This window comes from Pelobates fuscus, chromosome 1 (assembly GCF_036172605.1).
Source record: "Pelobates fuscus isolate aPelFus1 chromosome 1, aPelFus1.pri, whole genome shotgun sequence".
In the NCBI taxonomy this organism is placed as follows: domain Eukaryota; kingdom Metazoa; phylum Chordata; class Amphibia; order Anura; family Pelobatidae; genus Pelobates; species Pelobates fuscus.
In genome coordinates, this window is record NC_086317.1 from 472,779,760 (window position 1) to 472,792,984 (window position 13,225).

At 41.3% G+C, this 13,225-nt stretch overlaps 1 protein-coding gene across 1 annotated transcript; it reads right to left on the reverse strand.

Annotated features, from left to right (window-relative positions):
* Nucleotides 1-6,014: 6,014 nt before the first annotated feature.
* On the reverse strand, nucleotides 6,015-6,944 carry LOC134585441 (odorant receptor 131-2-like). Its single transcript, XM_063440862.1, has one exon. It carries the CDS (start codon nucleotides 6,942-6,944, stop codon nucleotides 6,015-6,017), a length of 930 nt encoding a protein of 309 aa, XP_063296932.1.
* Nucleotides 6,945-13,225: the final 6,281 nt, after the last annotated feature.

Here is a 13,225-nt window from a genome sequence, read left to right on the forward strand (position 1 = left end):
TTCCCTCACTCAATGGTGAATCCTGATTTTGTGCTGCCCTAGGCATGACAAAACTCAGGCGCCCCCACCTTCCCCCGTCACCCCTCCTGCCACCACCCCTTCCCCCACCAACCCCCCTTCCCCGCCTTCTAAATACACACACACACACACACACACACACATTCACTGACAAACACACATACACTAGCTAAAAAACACACACAAACTAACAGACACACACACTCTAACGGACACTCACTAACAGACACACACACTCACTAACAGACACACACTCACTCACTAACAAACACACACACACACACACACTCTAACAGACACACACACACACACACACATTTTTTTTAATTCAATCCCCCTAGCCTCCTTACCTTTGGGAATGCTGGGGTGGATTCTTGTTTCCCTGGGGTCCAGTGGGGCTGCTGGGCGGCCGGAGGCCGGTGACTGCAGGTGGCAAGGGAGCACTGATCCTCCTGTTCAGCTCCCTACACGCTGCAGAGTGATGCTGGGAGTCGGAATATTCCGGCTCCCGGCATCACTCTGCAGTGAGCGAGGGATCTGAGCAGAGAGCTCACTAATTAGTACTCCCTCGCCAGCGCCGCCCATCTGCCTTGATTGTCAGTTAGCCGCCAGGCTAACAAGACATTTGCCTGGGGATTTGGGGGCGGCTTTTTTTGCCGCCCCCTGGAAAGTGCCACCCAAGGCAAATGCCTTATTTGCCTCGCGGCTAATACGTCCCTGCCCTCACTGCTGCAAGGAGCAGGGCCCTGTCCTGCAGTGACTGAAATCTTACAATGAGATTCGGCGTTGTGGAAAGTGGTGCACACACTGGTTTTGGTATGCAGACTATACCGTTAAGTTTCACTGCCTTTGCTTGTTTGGGCGGCAAGTGAGCTGCAAGAAATCGCCGGTGAAAGTTAGGTAAGTCCGAGATCCCCAGTGTCTCAGTTACACCCCTAATCTTGAGATTATACCATCTCCGCAGGTCTTCCAGGGCATCGAGTATGCCTGTAGTGGTGAAGTGCAGATGCTTGAGCTCCTCAACCCTCTTCTCCACTGTGGATATCCTGGAGTCGTAAGTGCTTTGAGCTGCCTTCAGCTGGGCAATTTTTGTGGTTGTGCTCTCCTCATCCTTTTGAAAGTGGGCCATATCTCCAGCAATATTGGTGTGGAGCTCAGCGAGCATTGCTTTTAGCAGAGTTGCAGTGACCGGCTCTCTGTCGTCCAGCTTACGTGGCCTGGGTCCTGCATTTAAACTGAGGGCAGCACCCTCCTCCAGGTCAGCGGAATAATCCTCTGAGGAATAAGAAAAACCCTCCTCGAAGGAGGCCATCTCGTCCCATGCGGCCTTCTGTGTATTGTGGAACAGCTCACCGTTGTCCCGGCTTGGTAAGTCTTTACCAGCCTTGGGTTTCTTATATTTCAGACCCATGTTGATTACACTGTGTTGGGCAAGGTTTGTAGCCTGCTTGTTTGCCACATAGCACTCCTAAAACAGTCGTATAGGGTAACTTATTGCATAAAAATTATTTTCTGAAAAATTGGGAAGATCTAAAAAATGGATTTCTTTGGTATATGTCTGTTGGAGTAAACACTAGAGACATCTCATTATTGTTAACATAATTAAATAATATCTTTATACTATCAATAGTGCCATCCAAAATAATTAAAATGTTGTCTATATAGCAATGCCAGAGCACAAAGTTCGCACTAAATGGATTGATGTTCCAAATTTTTTACCTTTCCCAAAAATCCTTAAAAACATTTGCATACCTCGGTGCGAACTTGGTGCCCGTGGATATCCCTTTTGTTTGTAAGTATAAATGCCCATTAAAATTAAAAAAAAAGTTGTGTTTTAAGATAAATTCAATAGATTTCACTAAGAATTCACAAAAATAGTCTATATCCTTGTCTCTTTCAAGATTATAACGAACTGCCATCAAACTTATACTGTGGACAGTGTATAGAGAGGAGACATCCAAAGTAGCCCAAACATATCCCTCCTTCCATTCTAGGCATTACAATTCCTGAATTAGATGTTTAGTGTCTTTCAAATATCATTGAGCAGATTGTGCAAATTTCTAAAGAAGAAAATCAATTGCAAAGTGTGGCGGGACCGCTGCCTGTTAGTGATTTGCTGTATGTCATTCCCTGTAATTTTCCCCTATATTGTGTGTATTCTTGTGGTTTACCTACTGCCCGTTCGGGAGTCCACAAATGTACGAGTTCTGTTCGCCTCCCGAACGGGGACTACCTCGACACCCCATTTAGAATGTTTGTTTAGAATGTTCACACCTCGTTAGAATGTTCGCACCTAAGTCAACGAGGTGTGAAAACCTCAAACCGCAAGGGAACCCTCTGCGCATGCTGACCCTGGGTGGCGACCCGTTAGTTAAACGAATGCCATTCAGGGGGAGCATTCGCGGATTGCTTCCCACCTCGTTCGGCTACTGAACGATTACCTCCCCAGCGCCCTTGGAGTGTTTACACCAATCATAACATTGGCAACTTGCAACATATGTGTGAAACCAGAAGAGAAGTAATTCATGAGCTCTTCCCTGGGTGGCCGCCATTTGTACAGATGAACGCCGGCCAGGGGGAGCGTTCATGTCCCGTAAGGAGACACTTTCCTAGCCTGGTTTCACCCAGGGACCCCGCAAATGGAGACGTTTGTGGTTCTGGGGGTCCCTGAGGTTGCTGGGGACATTATTTGGGGACAATGGCAGTTTGGCGGGCTTTCTGTGACTGGGAGCCCAGAAGGCAGGAGTCTTTCCTGCACTGGGACTCCCAGGTACAAAGGGTTCTGGGAAGTGGGAAACCCTGTTCTTCTGTGTCGGGAACTGGGAACAAAGGAACTGGAGCTCCTTCCAAGCGCACATGCCCCTGCGAGGGGAAGGACCCTGGGAGGGGACACCGAGTGGCGGGAACAAGGGACAAAAGGATTAGTGTCAGGTTCCATCATCTGACCCCTGGGAGGGGGAGGACCCTGGGAGGGGACATTGTCTGTATGAGTGACCCACCCCTTGCATGGGGAAAGTATAAAGCCGAGTGTGGCCAATAAAGTGGGTTGTTGTACCCCTGGAACTGTGTGTCGTCCGTTTACTGGGGAAAATGGGTCTCTCACTGTCAGGGTACCTGTGGTCTCTACCTCCAAAAGAGGTAGAGACTTAGCTGTTCCACCATCCAGACGGTCTGATGACTCCCTTCCCCGCGATCTATCCGGTCATGCAAGGCCGGCCGCGAGGGAGTGACTGCCTTTTACACCATCTAGGCAGGAAGTCATCATCAGGACACTCCCCCGGATCGACCTGTCAGTCAATTGCTGCAGGACCAATCAGGACGTCTCGGAGGTGTGGTTACTGCTCTGAACAGGGTATTTAACAGAGCTTCTTTCATTAGCTCATTGCCCTGTCGTGGTTCTAGCTTGTTCTAGTCACTCAGTGCTTGTGTATTCTATTATCCCTTTTGGTTTTGACCCGGCTTGTTTACCTTACTCTGCTTATCTCTGTTACCCTTGATTCGGCTTGTCTCTCGCTTACCTGTCTTCTGTTACCCTCGACCTCGGCTTGTCTTTGACCATTCTATACTGTTCTACTTACGTTAGTCCGGCCATTCTAAGGTCCGGTATACGTATCTGGCTACTGTTTGTACTCTGCGTGTTGGATCCCTGTCCCGATCCTGACACTCACTTCATTAATAGCAGGGGAAACCAGCCGGGTTACCCAGGGCCCGCTACACAAAGTATCATGGGAGTTATAGTTCTACAACATCTGGGAATCTACCTTTAGGGTATGCCTGCTTTGAGCACTATAACCAGAATAGCTCATTGCAGAGTCTTTTAATTCACCCTAATTTTTTTTGTCTTATTATTTTTTAGTGGTTTGGCAAGTAACGAAGTTCCAAGGCACCTAAAGACTGTCTCCTCACCTCCACTTACAACGAGAAAGGAAAGAAAATGCGCCATTTTGAAAGTAAAGGGGTTGATCATGCCAGAGTTAATGGTTATTTAAAATATAAATATAATAAAATACATTTAAAATACTGTAATGCATAGTGAAAGTTAGTGACACATTTTATTATATTTTATTGTGTGATCCAGTGTACATATAGAAATAAGAGCATTCAGAGTAAAAGATTCACAGGTCTTCTTCTGTCCTCGCTTAATGATCAGGATCCACAATGTATTTATACTGCTGATTAATATATACTTATGTCAGGAAAACAGTTCTATCCAGCCCAAGTCAGCCTCAGGCTCCTTGTGAAACTTTTGTTCTTACTATTAATATTAATATTTATAAAGCGCCAAGTTCCGCAGAGCTGTACAATGGGTGGACTAACAGATACATATTTGCAACCAGACGAGTTGGACACACAGGAACAGAGGAATTGAGGGCCCTGCTCAATGAGCTTACATGCTAGAGGGAGTGGGGTATAGTGACACAAAAGGTTAGGGTAATATTTGAGATAAGGTAACGTTAGGGCACTTCCCATTCACCACCTGCACAAAACACAAAAGGGTTGGGGGGAAGAGACACACAAAGGGGCTTGTGGGGAGAAAGAGGCACGTAAAGGGCTGGGGGAGACAGAGACCCACAAAGGTGTTGGGGTGGTAGAGACACACAGAAAGGCTGGGAAAGGGCAAAAAAGAGACACACAATGCAGTTGGGGAAGAAAGAGAGACACAAAGGGGCTGGCAGAAGAAAAAAAAACACAAAGGGGCTGGCAGAAGATAGAGACACACAAAGTTGGCAAAACATTTTTTTGGGTGGTGGAGTGGAAGTAGCTGGTGTTGCCTAGGGTGCAAAATAGTCTCGCACCAGCTGTTAAAAATTACTGATTTAGACAAAAACAAGTTCTCCAAATGCTTCCATTCAATTAAGACAAAAATATGGTTTTCGAAAATGTAGGGAGAGGAAGACCAGAGGCATCTACATGGCAAGTGGTATATAGGAACTGACTATCACAGCAGAAACTTTACTGCATACTCTAGTATCTTTCTTTAAACAGCTACACTATAAGAAAGAGCTGGCACACATAGCTAAGGAAATTGTATTAATACTATTGCTAGTACAAAATCTCCACAGTTAAAAATAAATGTAAGGTCCTAGTCAGCCACGGAGCTCCCTACGAGAGCTGACTGATGTGTTATACTTTGTGAGTCCTGGGAACAGCAATTATTCCAATCCTTCTTTAAATACAGAAAAAGAGGTTCTGACATATAATGCTGAATTCAGGCTGAAACTCTTAGCAACAGTCAAACAAATTGTTACAGTAATATTACAGTTCTGGATTTCATATTCATGGTGCGAATCTGATGGTATTCTGTGTGATTTATTCACTAAATCTGGAATTATATAGAATTGACAAGATCATTGTAAATTTCAAGGCAAAAAAATCCTAGACAGAAAAAGTTTAATTTAGAAAAAAAATAATTCCAGTTTGGCTATTGTGATCTAGAATTTGCAATCACCTAATAATATTTCCACTATTTCCAGTTTGGGGAATTACTCCTTTATAGTTCCTCTGGACAATCATAATTCCCAATTAAAGATGACTTGTCGAATGTTTCATTTATATAGCGCCAACATATTCCACAGCATTTTACAATTATAGATAGGGGAAGAGGTGAAAAAAGTCCTGCTCAAACTAGCTTACAATCTATGAGGTAGATAGATATATTTACAGATGAGATGGTCTATTCAGCATTCAAACATGGGCATCCTAATTCTAAGGCTGTGACATTACCACAACTCTTAGCAGCCAACATAATGAGTATGGAGATGGAGATGCTATGTTATGAATGAACACTCTCATTTAAAAAGATTGGGCTAACCGTTTTATGAGAATGAGCATATTGGAACGTTATTATTAAAAAGCACTTCACTGGTGTCTACTTTTGGAATTATGTTACACATTTTCTCAATGTTTAAATTACCAGCAGCTTGACTTTTCATACATGTCAATCTTGATTTTATATGTATGCGCTAAAGCAGAATTAAAACTTTTTAATAACCCCCTTACTGTTTTAAAAAGTACATCTTCCGGATGCATTTGCTAAATACTTCATCCCTTATTCCATAGATTAGTGGACTGAGGAACCTTGGCAGACACATGAAAAATAGGAAATTAAATATTTTGTAAACGGGAGAGTAAGCTGTAACATGTTGCTCGGATATTGAAGATGTTAAGGACATCATACATAACAGGAGCTGAAAGGCGTGGAGCATGACCGTCTTACCAGCTTTGGAGGCAGCAGAACTCCCGGAGCCAAACTGTCGTGCAACCAGCATGACGTTGATATAAGTGATAAGAATGACCAGCACCACCAATGTCAGGGTGAGTATGAAGGTCAGAGTTCGCATGGTGCCCTGCAGTGGGTTCACAATGACAAATTCCTGTCTGCAGATCAAAGATAGTGAGAAGAATGTCCCATCCACGGAAGAATTTAGTATCAATAAGTCCAGTAGATTGGGGGTCATTCCCAGCACCCATATGAGTGCAATCACTAAGTACGACCTCTGTGGTGTGCAAAGTGTTACGTGTCTTAATGGATAACAAATGGCTACGTAGCGTTCAAGTGACATGGCTGCCAAGTTGTATGGGGTAACCCGAAATGTTGATGCTGCAAGGGTGAGCAGCATATAACAGACTGGTACTGGGATGCTGATAAAAAACATTGAGTCCAACACGAGGAGGAGTCCTGCAACAATATACATTGTATCATTAATGAGCATGTGGGCAAAGAGCACGTAGCGAGCATTTTCACGGACGTGAGGAGCGGTGAAGTAGACGTAAAGTATAACTGAGAAGAAATAAAGAAAGAAGGAGAAACAAAGAAGTGTCAAGCTCACTAGACCCAACCACACGTAGAATAAATCCGCAATAATATTGCTGGTGTAAGTGAGCATCTGTGTTGCATTGGGGTATGGAGTTGAAGAATTCACCATCGCAGGAAAAACACGATCAAAGGTTTTGAAGCTTCCCAAACTAGAGAAAGAGATTATGGATATCATCAATGTGAAGTAAAGCAAGCAACAGAGTCGTGAAAATAGTAAAAAAAAAAAAAAAGTGCTATACTGTATTCGTTGTTGTTAAAGGAACACTATAGGGTCAGGAACACAAACATGTATACCTGACCATATAGTGTTAAAACCACCATCTAGCCCCGTCTGCCCCCTCTTGCCTCCCTAAATAAAGTTAAATCTTACTTGTATTCAAGTCTGGAGCTGCTGCTTCTGCCCCTAAACTGCCCCTGTCTTCTGACATCATCAGACGTGGTGGTCTGAGCCAATCACAATGCTTACCCATAGGATTGGCTGAGACTGTCAAGGAGGCAGATCAGGGGCAGAGCCAGCACAATTCAAACACAGCCATGGCCAATCAGCATCTCCTCATAGAGATGAATTGAATCAATGAATCTCTATGAGGAAAGTTCAGTGTCTGTATGCAGAGAGAGGAGATACTGAATGTTTGGATGCCTTTTAGGCAGTCATGACCCAGGAAGGATCTCTAGCAGCCATCTGAGGAGTGGCCAGTGAAGTTATCACTAGGCTGTAATGTAAACACTGCATTCTCTCTGAAAAGACAGTGTTTACAGCAAAAAGCCTGAAGGTAATGATTCTACTCACCAGAACAAATTCAATAAGCTGTAGGTGTTCTGGTGACTTTAGTGTCCCTTTAAATGTATTATCACTACTACAAATGAAACATTTTTTTATTACTACTAGTCTATACTAGAAGAGTAAGTATGTTGTTTTCCTTTTGTTCTTATGTATTTTGCTCTGTTATTCACTAAAGTGAGAATTCAAAGTGAATTTCAAATTTAAGGCCAGAGTAGCAAAGATATTCTATTTTGATCTTAAATCCCAAATTCACTTTCATTTCACTTTGAGTTTTCACGTTAATGAATAACCCTGTATGGTTTTCATGATTTAATTGACAGTTTGACAGTCACTGCTGGTATGTGTATTTTGTCACCGGTTGTCTAAATATAGTTTTTCAGTAATAGATCTTTTTTTAAATTTAATTAGTTGAAATTATATCTTCTTAAATAACATTACCAAGCAGGAGAAGACGATTGATTGATGACTGATTGATCTCAGACAACGAGGCACAGTCAGTCTTGGAGAGAGCGGCGTGGCGTGGGATACAAGGTAAACTAAGTTTTTAATCCTTGCCTCGATGGACCATTAATGGTGACCAGAACACTGTAGCATTAGGAATACACATTTGTATTCCTAGATATTTCTAAAACGAAATTTCCCAAGCTGCTTGTTTAACGGTTACTCTCACTGCTTTAAGAAGTGATAATTGAGAAAGCAATGTGTATGTACAGGGCTTCTGTTTGAAATGCCGCACATTCAAAGGTATTTGCACTTTTGTGCCACGAGCTAGTTGCCCCCCAGCACACATGACTTAAGAGCCTAGAACGGCATAATGCTATTTCTGAGCAAAAATTACCCTGCTGGTATCTCCCCTTACTTTTTCACTTGAGCTACTCGAATATTCTCATATGCCCCTTTAAAAAAAAAAAAAAACAACAATCCCTCCCTCCCTTAATTCTTAAGGAATGTCTTTTTTTTTTATTCCCTCCCTCGTCCACCTCCACTGCTCAGATTGCACGCATGGCCTCTGAGAATGGTCCAACTAAATCAAATCCTTCTCTATGAGAATAATTTGATTGAAGCATGGAGAGGGAAGCAGTAAATTCAGACATGGCTTGGATTCCAGATAAGTTTATGCTTATTTTGCAAGTTTATAAACAGGGACCTAATTATTAATGCCCAATTGGTCATTCTAAATTAGAAAAGTTATATGTTTATTAAAAAAAAAGGGGAGGCGGAGAGGCAGCAAAAAGGGGACTTAAACACAGTCAGGGGGAGACGTAGAAACATGGAGATAAAGAGGCAACAAAGCAGAGCACAATGACATAGGGAGTACAGAGAGACATGCACATACAGGCACACACAAGAAGTGCAGACATAAAGACAACGAGTGCACAAACCTGGACAGAAATACATTGTGTATGGACACAGACAGAGGAAATGGGATCTGAGAAAAAGACAGAGGTAAGGGGTTCTGAAAATAGGCAGAGGAAATGGGTTCTGGGAAACAGACGGAGTTAAGGGGTTCTGGGAAACAGACAGAGGTAAGGGGTTCTGGGAAATAGACAGAGGTAAGGGGTTCTGGGAAACAGACTGAGTTAAGGGGTTCTGAGAAATAGACAGAGGTAAGGAGTTCTGGGAAACAGACAGAGGTAAGTGGTTCTGGGAAACAGAAAGAGGTAAGGGGTTCTGGGAAATAGACAGAGGAAATTGGTTCTGGGAAACAGACGGAGGTAAGGGAGAGATATGGGGTGCAAAGTAGCAAACAGAGGAAAATGGGAACTGGGTTTAAGACAGACCGACGACACATGGTGTCGGAGAACCCAAGAGAGAGCGATAACAAAGCGGTAGAATACTAGACAGATGAATGAAGCAAGATAGACAGACATATATAATAGGAAGGCAAGGATACACAGACAGACATAGTTAAAAAGGAATATGGCAGAGAGGCAGACAGTTATGGGCCAGAAGACAAACGGAGGCAAAACTATAATACAGAGTGATAGATAAATGGAAAAGGAGGGTGAGAAAATCTATCTACAGAGAATAAGATCTGAGGAAGTTTCTGAGAAAATGGAGACTGAGATAAGGAGAGAAACACTTAAAGAGGGGGGGTGGGGTGCAATGTAAAATCCAAAATGCATGCTGACAGACAAACAGACAAAAGGACAAATAAGGGGCAGATTGAGAGATAGAGGAAGAAAATACAATTTTTTTCCGAGAATTAAGAAACACGAAGATTAAACAAAGAATTTGCAAATTTTGGGCCAAAACAGCAGAGTTGAAATTGTTTATTTGTTGTAGATTTTTATTTAAATTTTAGCCTAAATTGATGAATTCTCTTTCCATCCCCCACAATCTCCAGTTTGATAAATAAACCCCAAATATGGGAAAAGCTAAAAACAGAATAAAGAACACTCTGCATTTTGGGGGGTTTGGCCAATTGGACAGATCAATAGACTATAAACTATAACGATAAAGAATCATATTTAAAGTATAATTAATCTGTCAGGGGATGTTGTATGTGATGGTGAAATAACTGTTATCTCTGGGCCCAAATACTGGTTTATTAATATGTGGCCACCATTATGAATTGCAACAAAATTGCCAATGGTTTATTATGTACGTCTATGATTTTTCTTAGTTTTCAATCCTACATATTTTTCCTCTGACGGACCATTGTATTAAGTGTATATGTATGTATTGCTAAAACATTCAGCACTCATTGTGTATCTTGTTTTTTTGCAAGGTTCGTTTTCCGATCTATTTAATTCACAGCGATACCTACTAGTGATGGAATCAAGGTTACCATAGGATTTCAATAATTGTTTCTCCCTTGGCATCCAATTAATGAGTCCTTGCCATGTGACTGTATACACAGTCAATGGTAGATGGAGAGAACGGCACCGTATTTATCCATAAAACAATGTACCATCTCCAGGGAACGTATTCACTTAACAGAGAGAGAGCAATTTGGCTGACAATATAAAAGTGAAGAATTTAGATTACCGGTATATAACCTGCTTTACCTTATCTCGAGGCTTTCTTCCCGATAGTATATGTACATCTCCCACTTATACTGTAAACTCCCTGCATATATAGACACAGTGGGTTGGTGTGCAGTCTACAAGCATTTAGAATGTCTTTAATAAAATACTCTTATAATGGATTGGATAAAAATGTATCTCTTTTTAATGAAAATGTTTTACCTAATCTTCAGGTTTTTTTTTTTTTTCAACATTGAATAGTTACAATGACAATTTTTCCCCATTGATTGATTGATTAAGATTGTTATAGACAATCATATCTAATACTTAGTGTATTTGGGGGAACCACAGTGATTGCTTGGTGACTTTGAAACAGTGCCAGTGGTCAGTATTGGTCAGTGAACTTGGGATAAAAAAACCCCAACGGGAGCGAACTTTGACTGCTTCGTTCTCCGGTGTTTAGCACAGTCTGTGTATTTATACAAATTGAATTTAAATGCAGCATTGTATGTGTGGTTGTTGCATAAAGCCACCGGCCATGCTGTCTATTTATTGAAATATACTTTTTAAAATAAAAAAGATTTCTAGCCTTTAAAAAAAAAAAAAAAGAGCCCCAGATTATAAAGTGAATATGGTCCTACTACTGTTATATTAACCCACTCATGATATTTAATATGATATCATGAAATTTAGGAAAACGCTTGTCATAGAGGGTTTACATTTATTAGATTAGATCGCTATGTATACAATACTAGAAAATTGATATGAGAAAACCTAAGAACAGAAAATATTCACTTGCATTTTATAACAATAATAATAAAAAAAAGCAAATGGAATTTCATTAAAGGTCTACTTACCGTGTATCTGCCTGCCAATAGGTGGGTATTTTTTCGGTGCGGTCTCTGGCAGTGGTGGGACTCAACTTGCCAGATACCAAGTGCCTGACTGTCAATGGATAGTATTTATACTCTTCGTCCTTCTAGGAGGATATCCATTATTAACCCCTGGATTTCAACCATATTCTACACTGTGTTCAGGGATACCAGGACCACAGCTGTAAATTAGCGTTAAGGGGTCTCTCTTGGGGCACACGCTGCTGTTCCAGGCTTGTCTTATACCTATGGGACAATTGGACAGGCTCATGATAACTTAATGATTGATGAAGTTAATTACCTTAATTGTCTCATGTCCTGGTTTTCTTATCATTGGTGGAATTTTATACAAAATACACATTTTAAAATTAAAAGTTACAAAATGTTTTTTTAATTGCTCGGTAGTACAATTGACAATATACCAGCAGCTGACCCAGAGTCACAGATTCATTGTGAGAGCTATTATCAAAGAAAAAAGAGTTACCTGCGTACTTCCCAAATCGCTGCGCATATTTCAATAAATGGAGGTTATTTAGGAACTCCGAAAGCCCACCTGCCACGTCAAGGCAAACCTCTCAGGTGGGTCTTACACTAACAATTCACCTTGCTTCCTTGAACTTCGGGCAAAGAAATCTCTAATGAGATAAATATGGGGTATTTTTCTAAAGCCCTAAATGCTTATTAACCCTTAATAGGGAACACATGTATCAGTAATAGTTTTAGTAATGGGAAATAATTGAAATTCAAAAAACGTAAATAAATTAAACTGCATTGCAATTTGTTCAGTCTTGCTCTGTCAGATTGCATGTAAGTAATGTGAAGATTTCATGCTGATGTGTTTCATATTTAAATGTCCTCTCATAAACATAGCGTTATTTCTAAACTTGGCCCAGGTACGTTGCTTGGCATATGGTTATCAAATAATAGAGGTCCAGGCACTCCTTGGTTCAAGACAGTCAAAACGTTGCTGCTGTTGTTCTTAATAAAGTACCTGTCTTGAACCAAGCAGTGCCTGGACCTCTATTATTTGATACATTTTTGGAAATCTGGTGTTTGAGTGCCGTTCAGTAAGCACCCTGACAGTCTCTAAGCACGGCAAGAGCACTGAAGCGGACTCATTGACCGTGACCCCCAGAGGCTGGATGTCACCTAATCTTTCGACCTTTCGAGCCACCACCGCTAACCTGCATTCACCCACTGTTGTTTTAATTGTTTTAACTGTTTTAACTGTTTAAGAGTTTATACTGATGTCAGGAGTTCCCAAAAACCTGTCCCACTACACTACATCAAGCACCCTAAACACCTAACTGCCCTTACAAACATAGAGCAGGGCAGCGAGAACACCAAAGCTAAGCAGCCTCACTAAGCAGTAATATCCACACGGACATAGCATTATACAGCCTGCTGCCACCCAATGCATGCGTACATTTGTCTCTGACACTATAACTGAGGATGTGTAAGGCTTATGACTGTGTTATTGAATATGACTGTGCTTGTAAACACAAAGCATTGATACTTGTTCTTGCTATAACCCATATAATGAGAAATGTATACCGTGTGTACAAAACCAATAAAATACAAATTTAAAAAAAAATAAAAATAAATAACTATATTCAAAATTAACTAAATCCCCAAAATAACACAAATATTAATGCCAGTTATTGATTATTTTAGATAAAACTACTTTTTTTATCACAAAAATATCTCATATCTCTATGGGCAGTAAGTTCACTCAAGATCTCTGTGTCAGGGCTCCACTGGTGGC